General features: G+C 43.2%; 1 protein-coding gene across 5 annotated transcripts in view; it reads right to left on the reverse strand.

Annotated features, from left to right (window-relative positions):
* The window catches only part of wdr95 (WD40 repeat domain 95), a 226868-nt gene that overhangs the window by 19823 nt on the left and 190168 nt on the right, over positions 1 to 16877 (reverse strand). For all 5 annotated transcript variants that reach the window (XM_068033522.1, XM_068033521.1, XM_068033525.1 and 2 more), the window contains 2 exons: positions 14524 to 14714; positions 1273 to 1364 (listed from right to left, as the gene is read on the reverse strand). In XM_068033522.1, the coding sequence (XP_067889623.1) occupies positions 1273 to 1364; positions 14524 to 14714 (283 nt within the window). The remainder of the gene's footprint in view (positions 1 to 1272; positions 1365 to 14523; positions 14715 to 16877) is intronic.

Genomic DNA, 16877 nt, shown 5'->3' on the forward strand with positions numbered 1-16877 from the left:
CTGCTTCTATTAATCTCTTGTTGGTTTGAATTTGTAGTGGTGGAAAAGCTGTCAATATGACCTCCTTACACCTTCCACCACGTTGCAATAATGTAATTTCCTTGCATGATTAAATAACACTGAGAAGCTGAGCTGGTTTTTCACAGGCCTGTAAAATATTCCCAAGAATGTTATGGAATAGAATGAGAGGGAAGGAAGCTTGTATGTTTATGGGAAGTTATATTTTTTTTAATAATAAAACAGCAACCTGCAGAAGTTAAACATCTAAATAGGACTAGACTGTGGTTAATCCTGATTTGACCAATAGCTGTGTAGCTTGGACTGATTGTCTGTTAATTGCATACATGCCCAATCTTTAGTCACATTAAATGCAGTTCAGCTGGCATACACTAAAATGCTAATTGAATCACACTTATTTCTTATGTCTGGTTTGTCTCATCACTGTCTGTATCAGTGAAATAATCCTCAAATTGCTACTCTGTGTAGTTACCTGTTTTCTTAAAAGCAATATTAAGACACGATACATGCAGCACTTTCATATTCTGAGTATTGTATAGTATTATGATTTAGATGGGGGTCTGTGATTACTAATCTGTTTGAAAAAGGGTCCTTCAACCAAATAAGTACGAGAACCACTGCTCTCGGAAAGACTGCAGAATGCTGATGTCTTGTGACAAGACTCCCCCACAGGCTGGAAGCATTTGCTTAGGCCTCCTATTTGGTGTTCTCTGCCAGCTAGCTGCTGAAAAACATCACAGGAGCAAATGTACCCTAAAGATTCTGACTGAAAGTATAACTATAGGGGCATTGTTCAATTACATTACTGGCAGCAAATAGCCATTCCCCAAACTGATAAGATTTTTCAAACCATGAAATGTTTTAAAATAATCATTTTAAAATATGCAAGTTGCATGTTATATACTGGACACTCAACTTCCAAAATATTTTCTCGTCATTCAAGGTATATACTGTTTGTGAAATGAATGACCATAGATCTATTCTCAGTAAACAACTGTTTCAGAAACGTTGAATGATGACAGAAGCTACATAGAAATATTTTAAGCATAAGACCCCAGTATAAAGAAACATAATCGTTTTAGCGCACTTCATTGAAAATGTAGCATTTGTATCCATGCACCAGATGAATTTGATTTTCATGTATTTATTATTTTTACAAATTTTTATCCTGAAATAAAGATATTTCATGTTAAACAAAATAATATTGTGTTCTAGTTTCTAAGAGGCGCTAGGTTCCAAAACTTCAGTTATTACCTTTTGCCGAGGTTGTTCTGGGGCATCTTTTTTATTTCTTCTTTGATATCATCATCTGAAATGACCACCTTGGGAGATTTGTGCTGATGATCCTGGAATCATAGAATTTAATAGAAGATCATTCGACTCAATACACTTGTGCTGGCTCTGAAAATGCTATCCACAACGTTCTATTTCCCTGCTCTTTCCCCATATCCTTTTAAAATTTTCATTTTTCAAATATTTATGCACTTTCCTTTAAAAAGCTGTTCAGGATTCTGCTTCCACTACTATATCTGGCCAGTATATTCCATAATATAACAAAATCTGTTTAAAAAATTTTCTTAACACTTTATTCTTTTAGTGCTAATCTTAAATTTATACCTTCCAGTTTTCACTGCACAGAGCAGTGGAAATAGTTTCATCATATCGTGGGAGTAGTTCATCATATCAAAGTCCTACATAATTTTGAATACCTCTATCAATTTGCCTCTTAACATTCTGGATTCTAATGAAAAAAGTGCCATTTCCATTCTATTTCCACTCGATTTCCATCATAACTAAAGCCTCTTATCCCTGGTATCATCTTCGTAAATCTCTTCTGCATCCCCTCCATGGCATTAAAGAAGGCCATCTAAAACTGAACAGAATATTCTAACTATGACCTAACCAACAATTTGTATAGATTTATTTTTTTTTTTACTTCTGCACTATATGCACTTAATACCTAGGATCCCACATACATTTTTTTTTTAAAAACAACTTTAACACTTGTGCTTCCACTTCTGAAGATATCTGAACCCTTAAGTCTCTCTGCTCCTGTCTCATCTGCTGCAGCTGAAACCCTCATTCATGCCTTTGTTACCTCTAGACTTAACTATTCTAACATACTCCTGGCTGGTCTCCCACATTCTACCCTCATAAACTTGAGGTCATCCAAAACTCTCCTACCTTTTTCCTTACTTGCACCAAGTCCTGTTCACCTAACACTCCTGTGCCCACTGACCAATGCTGGCTCCCAGTCGAGCAATGGCTTGATTTTAAAATTCTCAAGCTTGTTTCTAAATCCCTCCATGGCCTGGCCTCTCCCTATTGCTGTAATGTCATCGAGCCCTGTAACCCTCTGAGATATCAGCACTCATCTAATTCTGGCCTCTTAAGCATCCCCAATAATAATTGCTCCACTATTGGTGGTCGTGCCTTCAGCTGCCTGGGCCCGAAGCACTGGAATTCCCTCCCTACACCTCTCTGGCTCTCTACCTCGCTTTCCTCCTTTAAGATACTCCTTAATATCTACCTCTTTGATCAAGCTTTTGGTCATCTAACGTAATATCTCCTATGTGGCTCAGTCATATTTTGTTTCATAATGCTGCTGTGAAGCGCCTTGGGATGTTTATTATGTTAAAGGTGCTAAATAAATATAAGTAGTTGTTGTTTTAGCATTTTACCCATTCTCATCTTCTTCCTAAAATGAATCACCTCAATTATTTCTGCATTAAATTTCATCTGTCAGCTTTGTGCCTAATCTACTAAATTATCTAAGTTGTCCCCAATTCACATAACATCCACTGTACACTCAAGCTGCCTATTTTTGTGTTGTCTGCAAATTTTAGCCCAGATCATTTATAGAGAGAAAAACAAAGGTCTTAGTACTGATTATTGGGGATATCAATGTTACATAACTTCAATCTAAAATAAATCCATGAAGCACTACTAGCTTTGAATTTCCACGTGGTAAATTGCACCACACTTTAACCCCATGGAAAAAGATTTACACCCACTGATGGGCTGGACAGGTATTAACACAACAATCTTCTGGGTCAGCTCATTTGCATATCCATTGGAGAAGTAATTGGCAAAAATCCCAAGTGCTGCATGAAAATGACACAGCAGGCTTTAAAAAGCCAATACTGGCTGAAAGCTGCAAAAGTAGACTGGGGGAAAACAAGGTAAGTAAGGAACAGTGCCTGGCCCACTCACTTGACTGTCATTTCACTGCATGCCTCATAAATCTTTTCCTGCAACTTTACAAGAATGTCTACTACATGAGTAGCTGGTACACAAAGCCAATCACAGCAGCAGGGCGAGGCACACTGGCAGAAAAGATACCATAACATCACAGGATTTAACTTGCCCGAAGCCTCTCTACCTCTCCCTGCTCTATTAAAGTCCTCTCGATTTGGGAATGATTCCTTGAGATTTGAAAATTACCCATGTCATTCCGTTATTTAAAGAAGGTGAGAGGAAAACCAGGGAAGTACAAACCAGTTAGACTAACATCGAGAAATTGCTAGAGTCTGTAATTTAAGGATAGGTTGACTGAACATCTTGAAAATGTTCAGCTGATCAGAGAAAGCCAGCATGGATTTGTAAAGGTTAAGTCATGCCTGACAAATCTAATTGAATTTTTAAAAAAGGTGACTAGAGTAGTGGACAGGGGAATGTCTATGGATGTTATTTACATGGACTTCCAGAAGGCATTTGATAAAGAAACCTCATCAGAAACTGTTAGCATAACCTAAAGCACATGAAATTGAAGGAAAATTATTGAGCTGATTAGGAAATTGGCTGAGTGGCAGGAGACAGAGAACAGGGATAATAGGCAGGTACTCTAATTGGCAGGATATGACCTGTGGTGTCCCACAGGGATCTTTGTTGGGGCCTCAACTATTCACAAACACTTATTAATGACTTCGATGATGACATACAAAGCCACATATCCAAGTTTTCTGATGATACAAAGATGGGTGGTATTGTAAGCAATGGAGGTGGAATTTTTTTTTATTTGTTTGTGGGATGTGCATGTCTCTGGCTAGGCCAGCATTTGTTGCCTATCCCTAATTGCCCTTGAACTGAGTGGATTACTAGGCCATTTCAGAGGGCATTTTAAGAGTCAAACACATTGCTCTGGGTCTGGAGTCACATGTAGGCCCGACCAGGTAAGGACGGCAGATTTCCTTCCCTAAAGGACATTAGCGAACCAGATGGGGTTTTACAACAATCAGCAATGGTTTCATGGTCATTAGACAAGTTTTTTTAAAATCTAGATTTATTAAATTGAATTCAAATTTCACCATCTGCCATGGTGCGATTCGAACCCATGTCCCCAGAGCATTAGCCTGGGCTCTGGATTACTAGTCCAGTGACATTACCACTCCGCCACCGCCTCCCCGAAATATAAAATTACAAAGAGTGATTATGCGAATGGGCAAAACTGTGGTAAATGGATTTTAATGTCGGCAAGCTTTGGACAGAGAAAGGATAGAATAGAGTACTTTCTAAATGGTGAAAAGCTAGAAACAGTGAAAGTCCAAAGAGGCTTGTGATCCATGTACACAGATCATTTAAATGTCATGAACAGGTACAGAAAATAATCAAAAAGGCTAATAGACTGCTGGCCTGAAATCTAGAGGATTAGAATACAAAGGGATAGAAGTTATGCTACAGCTTTAGAAAGCGCCACTCCACCACGGCGGTCTGGGCAAGGCAGGTGGTGAAAGATATAGCCAGGCAGGGAGGCATCACCCAAATCTTCCATGCACCAGCTCAGATAGTTTCCCCCAGGGAATGAAGAAGCAAGGGATGCAACAGTGTTAGACCACACCTGGAGTACTGTGAGCAGTTCTGGGTACCACACTTTAGGTTTGGAGGGAGCGCAGCATAGATTTACTAGAATGATACATGGAATCCAAGGGTTAATTTAGGAGGAGGGATTACTCAAACTAGGATTTTATTCCCTGGAATTTAGAAGATTAAGGGGTAATTTGATCAAAGTTTAAGATATTAAGGGAATGGATAGCGTAGATAGAGAGAAACTATTTCTGCTGATTCGGGAGTCTACTGTAGGGGTCATAGTCCACAAATTAGATCGAGACCTTTCAGGACTGAGATTGAGAAACACTTCTATACACAAAGGGTGGTAGAAGTTTGGAATTCTCTTCCACAAACAGCAATTGATGCTAGATCAATTGTCAATCTTAATGCTGAGATTGATAGATTTTGGTTAATGCAAGGTATTAAGAGATATGGGACAAACACGGGTATGTGGGATTAGATTGCAGATAAGGCATGATCTCATTGAATGCAGAATGGATTTGAGCAGCGAATTGCCTACACCTGCCCCTAAATTCCTATTTAAGACACTCCTTAAAACTTACCTCTTTCATCAAGCTTTTCACCGCCTGCCCTACTATCTCCTTATGTGACTCAGTGTCAAATTATGTTTGATAATGCTCTCCTGTGAAGCACATTGGGACTTTTTACTATGTAAAAACACTATATAAATGTAAGTTGTTGTTATTGTTGAAAGCCCTGCTCAAGGAAACTGACATGAAGAGACTTAGACTGCTGTATTACGTCTGCTCAGGACAAAGCCCCCAATCAAAATATATGATTCTGACTGCAGTGAGAGCAACGCACTGTCAATTCAATCCTGTTGCTTCACAGGTTGCATCATTTTTTTTTAAAGTTTTCCAAATCAAAGAAAGCAGCAGCTGAATTGAAACAATCTAGTAACCCCCAAATGAAGCAATTCAAACCAGGTATCTTTAGATATTGTTACGACCTGCGAAGGTGTCTAGGGGTCTGTCACTATCTTCACCTGGTCTTATTGTAACAGGGTGTAATTTTAAACACACTGTGTTTTGAGCACCCGCTTTGTGAATCCTTGTTCACAACTTTCCAATTATAAGACAAAGAAATGAGCACAAACAGGCTTTCCTCGGTTTAAAGAGGAAAGATGAAATTTATTATACCTTAAACTTAAACTCTAATACAGTTCATGCGCCCATGCTGGCATGCACAAGCGATATAAACATGTAGATAGGGACAGAAAAGAGCAGAAGAAAAGATAAGTAGAACAGTTTGAGGCAATATCTTGTTACTGTTTTTCGAGCTCGCTGTAGTCCTTGATTGAAGATATTAGAATTAGAATTAGAACATTACAGCGCAGTACAGGCCCTTCGGCCCTCGATGTTGCGCCGATCATCTGACCTACACTATTCCATTTTCATCCATATGTCTATCCAATGACCACTTAAATGCCCTTAAAGTTCACCCCTCAACTTAAAGCTATGTCCCCTCGTGTTTGCCATCATCATCCGAGGAAAAAGACTCTCACTATCCACCCTATCTAACCCTCTGATTATCTTGTATGGCTCTATTAAGTCACCTCTCCTCCTCCTTCTCTCTAATGAAAACAACCCCAAGTCCCTCAGCCTTGCCTCGTAAGACCTTCCCTCCATTGGGGCCCAGTAGTCTTCTTAAAACCTTGTTCACGTAGGAAACCTTTCCCTCTTTGAGATTCATGTGTTTTCACAAGATTCGGTTTCGTGGGAAGGAGATGGAAGCAGGCAGACAGGAGAGGATATGTTCTCAGGCAATGAACACACGGTGTTCTCTGCATTCCAATTCCTTTGTTGAGTTCAAATTCAAAAAACTCCCAGCAGGTTAATCATGTGACTAGTTCCTTCTATGGAACAGTCTCTCCTGTAAGGTTGGTGGATTGGACCTTAGCAGTCTCTGGAATGCTAGCTCCCCCCACCTTCAACGTCTGGTAATCAAAAGTTCATTGTTGGTTGAATGAGTCAGGGCATGACCGTTTGTCCCTTGTTACAACACTGTTGGTTACCATGGAAATGTCTTTCCGATCAGAGGCTTGCAATTTTAAGTTTTAATGTTCATGTGGCAAATCATGTGTACCTCAATCTTGGCAGGTGGGGGGTTTGCCTGACAATAACAACACATTAACTATTTATTAAAACAAAAATTTTGAACACTATTAAGATAAACCAATATCTAAAGACCTTATAACTTATTTTAAAAAAACAAATCCTGCATTCGCGTACATATACTCAAACTAACTGTAGTTTGGTTCTTAATTAGCTGCCCGAAAAAATAGAAAAAACAATGAAGTCTTTACAGGTTACACTTCTGACGAATGGTCTTCTGGTATAACACAGTCAAAGTTGATTTGCAGTCTTCCAAGGTCCGATGACAGGGGTTCAAAAGTTCAGTTCGGCAGTTGTAATATTGAACTCTTTTTCCAGCGATGAACACAACAGATCAACAATTTGTTATTTATTTAAGAAATTAATTTGGCTTGAAGCTTTGAGAAGTTTGATAGAGGAACTACCCAGGATCTAAATTGATTTGGAGAGTGAGCTCTCCTACTTCCTTCATGTGCTGGATCAGTCTGTCGACTGTGTGCCTCTGCCAGCCAGTTTCAAAGTCAAAATGGATACATTGAAGCCCCGTTCTACCTCTCTGTATGGTTGTTGCCAGGCAACCAGAATGCACTTAGATTTATAGTCTCTGAAGCTTGCTGCCTTAAAGAAGTACTGATCTTTTACATGCCTTAAAGGCGCACCGCAATATTTCCCAAGGAGAAAAAAAAAGGATCGTGACAGTCTGTGGCAACAAACTTGCTAAAACTGTCAAATTTACCAGCTGAGAGGACACACCCAGGACTACAGATTAGCGCTGCAAGAAGTTTAATGAGTTGACCAGGGTGGGCAATGTAACACACCAACCACTCACCCTTTTCTTCTCCATCTTGGGCACCACCTCATCCATCCTCACCAAAAGAAACACTTGTACAACTAGCCCTTCACAGTGTACTCTGGATAAGGTGGGGGAGGGGGGGGGGATATCTTGCTACCCATCTCCTCAGCAGCAATTACATGCACAAACTCAAACCCCCTTCTCCACTTTAATACATTGGTTCACCCACACCTGTTTCTTCAGCTCTCCATTTGCCATGGACTCAACAGCTAGCTTTACCTTTATTTGCTTAGTCTCGTTGTAAGGGAAATTTGCACATAATGCCCACAAGTGATTAGCCATCGGAGGGGGCATCCACACCTATAAATAATTCATGCCCGAGGAGAAGGAGGACAGGGAGCTATTAAGCAGATATTCTGCTCTTGCCGTGGAAGATGGCAACATCAACGGCATAGTGCCAGAGCCAGGTCAGTGACTGAACACCTATATGGTTGCCCTGGCATCCCTGTGAAGCATCACATATATACAAATTTTAACTTCATTCTTTATCTCTTTAATCCCAATGTGATAATGCTTAACTTTTCATAGCTTCTATTCTCCTTTCCTGAAGATTCACCACAATGAGGAGAGACATAGGAGGAGGAAGCGAATGATGAAGAGAAGGAGGAAGAGATACAATGACTTCTTGTACATGGATGATGATGAAATTAATGAGGATAATGATGAAAAGGGAGATGAAGTAGGATTCAAGTACACCCATTAGTTCCTGCAGAGACCTCCTTTCCTGTGTTCTTCTGTCCTAATTCCCCACCACCCCCCACCCCGCACCCCCACCCCCCCCCACATCCCCGGCACTCCACTGCTGTGTCCCTTGCTTCTTCCTGGGGGAAATTATGTGAGCTGGTAAATGGAAGATTTGGGTGATGCCTCCCTGCCTGGCTATATCATTCACCACCTGCCTCGGCTATAACGCGGGGGTGGTGTGGCACTTATCATCAAACCACACCTTGGCCAGAACTTTTAAGCCTTTGGCACTTTCTCCACCTTTGAGCATCTCCTCTTGTTTCAACCCTCTCACCTGTGATTTAAAATCCTGGTTCTCTACGTAAACACCATGCCAATTTTCTCAATATGCTATCTTCATTGCTTTCCTCCCGCAGCCTCTGCACTGAGCTACTGCTCATCCTAGGTGATTTCAACCACCATCTCAATTTATCACGTTCTCTCTCCTCTGTTAATTGCCAACCTATACTCCCTTAATCTCTTCTTCTTCTTTGGCCTCCTTATCTCGAGAGACAATGGGTAAGCACCTGGAGGTGGTCAGTGGTGTGTGGAGCAGTGCCTGGTGTGGCTATAAAGGCCAATTCTAGAGTGACAGGCTCTTCCACAGGTGCTGCAGAAAAATGTGTTTGTCGGGGCTGTTACACAGTTGGCTCTCCCCTTGCGCTTTTGTCTTTTATCCTGCCAACTACTAAGTCTCTTCGACTCGCCACACTTTAGCCCCGTCTTTATGGCTGCCCGCCAGCTCTGGCGAACGCTGGCAACTGACTCCCACGACTTGTGATCAATGTCACAGGACTTCATGTCGCGTTTGCAGACGTCTTTGAAGCGGAGACATGGACGGCCGGTGGGTCTGATACCAGTGGCGGACTCGCTGTACAATGTGTCTTTGGGGATCCTGCCATCTTCCATGCGGCTCACATGGCCAAGCCATCTCAAGCGCCGCTGACTCAGTAGTGTGTATAAGCTGGGGATGTTGGCCGCCTCGAGGACTTCTGTGTTGGAGATACGGTCCTGCCACCTGATGCCAAGTATTCTCCGGAGGCAGCGAAGATGGAATGAATTGAGACGTTGCTCTTGGCTGACATACATTGTCCAGGCCTCGCTGCCATAGAGCAAGGTACTGAGGACACAGGCTTGATAGCAGTGGAAGCCTTTCCCATGTGCTTGTTGATTTCTGCATCTAGAGACAGGTTACTGGTGATAGTTGAGCCTAGGTAGGTCAACCACTTCCAGAGCGTGGTCGCCAATATTGATGGATGGAGCATTTCTGACGTCCTGCCCCATGATGTTCCTTTTCTTGAGGCTGATGGTTAGGCCAAATTCATTGCAGGCAGCCGCAAACCTGTCGATGAGACTCTGCAGGCACTCTTCAGTGTGAGATGTTAAAGCAGCATCGTCAGCAAAGAGGAGTTCCCTGATGAGGACTTTCCGTACTTTGGACTTCGCTCTTAGACGGGCAAGGTTGAACAACCTGCCCCCTGATCTTGTGTGGAGAAAAGTTCCTTCTTCAGAAGACTTGAACGCATGTGAAAGCAGCAGGGAGAAGAAAATCCCAAAAAGTGTGGGTGCGAGAACACAGCCCTGTTTCACGCCACTCAGGATAGGAAAGGGGTCTGATGAGGTGCCGCCATGTTGAATTGTGCCTTTCATATTGTCATGGAATGAGGTGATGATACTTAGTAGCTTTGGTGGACATCCAATCTTTTCTAGTAGTCTGAAGAGACCACGTCTGCTGACGAGGTTAAAGGCTTTGGTGAGATCAATGAAAGCAATTTTAGATTAGAGATACAGCACTGAAACAGGCCCTTCGGCCCACCAAGTCTGTGCCGAACATCAACCACCCATTTATACTAATCCTACACTAATCCCATATTCCTACCAAACATCCCCACCTGTTTTTATATTTCCCTACCACCTACCTATACTAGTGACAATTTATAATGGCCAATTTACCTATCAACCTGCAAGTCTTTTGGCTTGTGGGAGGAAACCGGAGCACCCGGAGAAAACCCACGCAGACACAGGGAGAACTTGCAAACTCCACACAGGCAGTACCCGGAATCGAACCCGGGTCCCTGGAGCTGTGAGGCTGCGGTGCTAACCACTGCGCCACTGTGTAGAGGGGCATCTGTTGCTCACGGCATTTCTCCTGTATCTGACGAAGGGAGAACAGCATGTCAATGGTCGATCTCTCTGCACGAAAGCCACACTGTGCCTCAGGGTAGACGCGCTCGGCCAGCTTCTGGAGCCTGTTTAGAGCGACTTGAGCAAAGACTTTCCCCACTATGCTGAGCAGGGAGATTCCACAGTAGTTGTTGCAGTCAGCGCGGTCACCTTTGTTTTTATAGAGGGTGATGATATTGGCATCGCGCATGTCCTGAGGTACTGCTCCCTCGTCCCAGCACAGGCAAAGCAGTTCATGTAGTGCTGAGAGTATAGCAGGTTTGGCACTCTTGATTATTTCAGGGGTAATGCTGTCCTTCCCAGGGGCTTTTCTGCTGGCTAGAGAATCAATGGCATCACTGAGTTCCGATTTTGTTGGCTGTACTTCCAGCTCATCCATGACTGGTAGAGGCTGGGCTGCATTGAGGGCAGTCTCAGTGACAACATTCTCCCTGGAGTACAGTTCTAGGTAGTGCTCAACCCAGCGTCCATTTGTTTGCGTTGGTCAGTGATTATGTCCCCTGATTTAGATTTGAGGGGGGCGATCTTCTTGATGGTTGGCCCAAAAGCTCTCTTAATGCCATCATACATTCCTCTGATGTTTCCGGTGTCTGAGGCCAGCTGAATATGACTGCACAGGTTTTGCCAGTAGTGATTTGCGCAGCGCCTGGCTGTTCTTTGTGCAGTGCTTCTGGCTGCTTTAATTGCTACGGATGTTAACTCGCTGGGGGCTTTCTTGTATTTCAACAGTGCAGTGCGCTTAGCGGCTATGACAGGTTCCAGCTCTTCATTATGAGATTGAAACCAGTCTGCATTTCTCTTCGTACGTTTGCCGTAGGTGGTCAAAGCTCACTCATAGATGGCGTCTCTGATGTGGGCCCACTTGGTCTCAGCATCCCCCGTGGGAGTGTTTTGAAGGGCTGTTACAAGTGAATTTTGAAATTTTTGTAACAGCTGTGGATGAGAAATTCTGCTCATGTTGATGCGCGGGTGGCCCTCCTGCTTGGAATGATGCAACTTCTTTAATCTCACCTTCTATATAAACACCCCAACCTATATTCATGGCTAGCCTCTTGACCTTGCCATCTATCTTGGCCTCATTACTCCCATTATTCACACATAAGACCATCTCTGATCACTTCCTTGTATTGCTCTCTACCCACATACTGCTTTCCCCGCCCAAACCCTACTTCGTTTCTGTATTTGTCCCTGTAAAAAACTCTTCCCCAATTCACTTACAACCACACTCTCAAATTCCCAACTGTCTAGCCTTTGGCCCTCCAATATTTCAGCGGCTACCAATCTGCTCAACCACACCCTCATCTCCACCTTTGACACCCCAGTCCCCATTCAAACCATTACTCTCTCTCATCCTGACTGTTCCCCCGGTATGGCCCTCAACTCCATTCTCTTCAGTCCAGGGGACTCTGACTTGAATGGATATGGCAGACACAGGTTTAGTCATTCACCTCCAGATCTGGCTGGAACACATAATGCACAATCGGGTCCTAGTCTCATCTGTGAAAACTGCTTACTATTCCAGTATCAGCCTGAGATGTAAAGGTAACCGCCAGCTTCTTTTCTCTACTTGTCTTCTTAAACCCCACTCCCCTGTCTCCTCCATCCTCACATCCAACAACAAAAGCATGGAGCTCATGAATTTCCTTGTCACCAAGATTGAGACCATCCAATCAGCTGTCTCTATCATTTCCTTCCCTTCCCTTAAACCACTTGGCTGAACTTCCTCAAAGGCTATCCCCTTGCCCTACCCCTGGACTTTATCTTTCTCTAGCTTCTCTCCCATCTCCCTTCAAGCCTTCTCTGAGCTCATCTTGTCCATGAGATCCACCTCCTGCTCTCTCAACCCTATTCCCACTAAATTACTGACCACCTAACTTCCCTTCCTGGCTCCCATGTTAGCTGACATTGTTAACAGCTTGCTCGCCTCAGGTTCTGTCCCTCTCGCCTTCAAATTTATTGTCATTACCCACCTCCTCAAAAAACACTTAACCCCTTTGTTCTTGCAAACAACCCACCCCATCTCCAACCTCTCTTTCCTCTCCAAAGACCTTGAATGTGCTGTCATCACCCAAATTTGTACCCATCTTTCTGGGAATTCCATGTTTGAATTCCTCCAATCAGGTTTCTGCTCCTGCCACAGTACCAAAATGGCTCTTATCAAAGTTATAAATAACATCCTATGTGACCGCAACAAAGGTAAACTTTCCCTCCTCATCTTTCTTGTCCTGTCTGCAGCCTTATACACAGCTGATCACACCATCCTCCGCCAATGCCTCTCCACCGTCATCGAGCGACTGCACTTGTTTGGTTCCATTCTTATCTACAACTCATAGCCAGAGAACAGCCATCAATGGCTTCTCTTCCCATTCCTGCACATTCACCTCTGCTGTCCCCCAGGGATCTATCCTTGGCCTCCTCCTATTTCTCATCTTTGTGTTGCCCCTCAGCAGCATCATCCAAAAACACAATGTCAGACACCCAGCTGTACCTCACCACCACCTCTCTCAACCCCTGCACTGTCTCTAAACTATCAGATTGCTTGTCTGGCATCCATTACGGAAGGAGCAGAAATTTCCTTCATTTAAACATCAGGAATACTGAAGCCAATGTCCTCGGTGCCCACCACAAAATCTATTTCCTCGCCACTGACCCAATCCCTCTTCCTGGCACTGTCCAAGGCTGAACCAGACTTTTCGCAATCTTGTTCTCATATCTGACCTCAAGAAGAACTTTCAACTGCATACACATGCCATCACTAAGACCACCTATTTTCACATTTGTAACATCGCCCAACTTCACCACTGTATCAGTTGATGAAACCCTCATTCACGCCTTTGTTACCTCTAGACTTACAATGCACTCCTGGCCCGCCTCCCACATTCTACCCTCTGTGAACTTGAGGTCAAACAAAACTCTGCTGCCCATGTCCTAACTCGCACTAAATCCCGTTACCCTATCACCCCTGTGTTCGCTGACTGACACTGACACCTAGTTTTCAAATCCCTCCATGACTTCGCCCCCTCCCTATCTTGTAAACTCCTCTAGCCCTTCAAAGCACTTGAGATATCTGCACTCCTGTAATTCTGGCCTTTTGAGCATCCCCGACTTTAATCGTTCCACCATTGGTGGCCATGCCTTCAGCTCCTTAGGTCCTAAGCTCTGGAATTCCCTCCATAAACCTCTCCATCTACCTACCTCATTTTCCTCCTTTAAGATACTCCTTAAAACTTACCTCTTTGACCAAGTTTTTGGTCATCTGCCCTAATATCTCCTCACATGGCTCGGTGCCATATTTTGTTTTATTATACCTCTGAGAAGTGCCTTGGGATGTTTTATTATGTTAAAGGTGCTATATAAATATATATTGCTGTTGTTGTAGTTGGTGAATCACAGACCCAGAGTAGTGGGAAGTGAGTGAGGACTGATTACCTTCTGAATAGAGGTGGAGGAGAAAGCTTTCATACTCACTGTAAAGTTATTGGGGAAGTTTGTTCCTAATGATGTTCAACTTATGAAATAATAGAATATTTGTATCATTGTGAAATTATTTGTCTCAGTGGTAAACAATGGGATCGTGATGGATGGCTTTTCTAGGCAGTCCCCCCCCCCCACCCCCCAACCCACAATGATACCTTTTCAAAGAAAATTGGAGCCTGTGTAAAGCATAAAGGCTGATGAATGTCGAGTAGGGGAGGAAGAGACAAAATGACAGCAACAATGCCAAACTTCACAGTAAATGATGTGGACATTTTTCAATCACAACATTCTTTTTAAAAGAATTCACCTTTCAAGCTGTCTACAAACCTTTGATTCTGTATTTTCTTTGTTTTCTTCATTTTGGTCTAAATTGATGAGCTGTATCACAGAGGTCCCTTCCTCCAACACTGCGTGAATGGGCATGCTGAGCGGATCAATCAGAATTTCATAGGGAACCATTGGGTGCTTCCAAGATGCTGGCGTATAAATTTCCCAGGGCTGTGGCTGCCCAAAAGTACCTTATGAAAACAAAGATAGGCAGTATTGTAAGCAGCGTAAAATTACAAAGAGATATTGATCAATTAAGTGAATGTGTAAAACTGTGGCAAAATAGATTTCAATGTAGGCAAATGTGTTGGTCATCCACTTTGCACTTAAAAAGGATAGAACAGTGTAATTTTGAAATGGTGAAAAGTTATAAACAGTAGAGATCCAAAGACTTGAGGGTCCAGGTACACAGATCATCAAAATGTCATGAATAGGTACAGAAAATAATCAAAAACGCTGATGGAATTCTGGCCTTTATATCTATAGGAAAAGAATACAAGAGAGTAGAAGTCATTCTTCAGCTGTACAAAGCCCTGGTTAGACCAGACCTGGAGTACTGAGAGTGGTTCTAGGCACGACACCTTAGGAAGGATCTATTGGCCTTGGAGAGAGTGCAGTGTAGATTTACTAGAATGATACCGAGACTGCAAGGGTTAGGCAATGAGAAGAAATTACACAAACTAACATAAATAAATGCAAAATACTGCGGATTCTGGAAATCTGAAATAAAAACAAGAAATGCTGGAAATACTCAGCATCTGTGGAGAGAGAAGCAGAGTTAATGTTTCAGGTCAGTGACCCCTTCTTCAGAACTGGCAGATATAAGAAATGTAAAAGATTTTAAGCAAGCAAAGCGGGGGTGGGGCAAGAGATAACAAAAGAGAAGGTGTTGATAGGACAAGGTCACAGAATAACTGACCAGAAGGTCATAGAGCAAAGGCAAACAATATGTTAATGGTGTGCTAAAAGACAAAGCATTAGTACAGATAAGGTGTTAATGGACTGAAAACTGAACAGCCACAAGCACAAACATGAAAAAAAACAGTGGTTGGCACAGTAGAAACAACACAAACTAACGTTGTGATCCCTGGAATTTAGAAAATTAAGAGGTGACTTGATCAAAATTTTCAAGATATTAAGGCGAACAGATAGGATAGATTGGAAGAAACTATTTCCGCTTGGTGGGGAGTTTAGGACTGGGGACATAGTCTAAAATTTACAGCCAGACCCTTTCAGGTGTGACATTAGGAAACACTTCTTCAGACAAAGGGCTGAATTTTGTTCTGCCCTTGAAGGCAGGCATGGAGGCTGGGGTGGGGGTTGGCGGGGGCGGGGGGGGGGGGTGTAAACAAAATGGCAGGGGGCATTGTTCCCAATGTTGCCTGGGCCCTCTGCCATTTTGTCCTTCCCACCTCTGGCCAATTGAGGCCCTTAACTGGCCAATGAATGGCCACTTAAGGGTCTCTTCTTGCCTCCATCTCAATTTTGCAGAAGGCAGAGGCGCCACCAGGTAAAGCCTGGCAGCCTACTAGCGGGGTCAGGGGTCCCTCCTTTGGAGGCAATCTAGGACCCCCGGAGGGACCTCCAGTGTGTTCGCTGCCCCCCTTGGAGGACCGCACCATCCTTACCAAAACAACCCCGTCACCCTGTCGCTGGGGTCTGCCTGAATGGCAGGATGGTGTGTGGCTTGGAGGGGAACTTGCAGGTGATGGTGTTCCCATTTGTCTGCTGCCCTTGTCCTTCTAGATGGTAGAGGTTGCAGGTTTGGAAGGTGCTGTCTAAGGAGGCTTGGTGAGTTGCTGCAATGCATCTTGTATATGGTACACACTGCAGCCGCTGTGCGTCAGTGGTGGAGGGAGTGAATGTTTAAGCTGGTGGATAGGGTGCCGATTAAGTGGGCTGCGTTGTCCCATCAAGTAATAAACAGGGATAACTGATACACGCTATTACAGGGCAGTAGTATTTTCAAAGGGCCAGATGAATGCAGCTTGAGCCACTTAAAACTGTCATCCAGTTTCAGAAGTTAGATTAAAGCTTCATAATTATTTACATATGAACACAACATATTCTGTCATTCAAACATAAATAAAGGAAAGAGATCTTGTATAACTTTGGGCAGCTTTATTCTATTTTTGGTCTATTCTTGCCAACAGGAAATGTCATGACAGAAGTCTACGGTTAGAATTACTGATATTTGATGGTTAAAATATGGACTGGGGGAATGGAGAGAGGGAAAGGAGTGAGAGATGAAGATGAGAGAGAGGATGAGAGAAAGAGGGAAATGTAGGGATGAAGAGTGAAATGGAGGAGGTGGTGAGAGAATGGGGAGATGATGGAGTGGTAAAGAAGAATGG

This window comes from Heterodontus francisci, chromosome 6 (genome assembly GCF_036365525.1).
Source record: "Heterodontus francisci isolate sHetFra1 chromosome 6, sHetFra1.hap1, whole genome shotgun sequence".
NCBI classification, from domain to species: Eukaryota; Metazoa; Chordata; class Chondrichthyes; order Heterodontiformes; family Heterodontidae; genus Heterodontus; species Heterodontus francisci.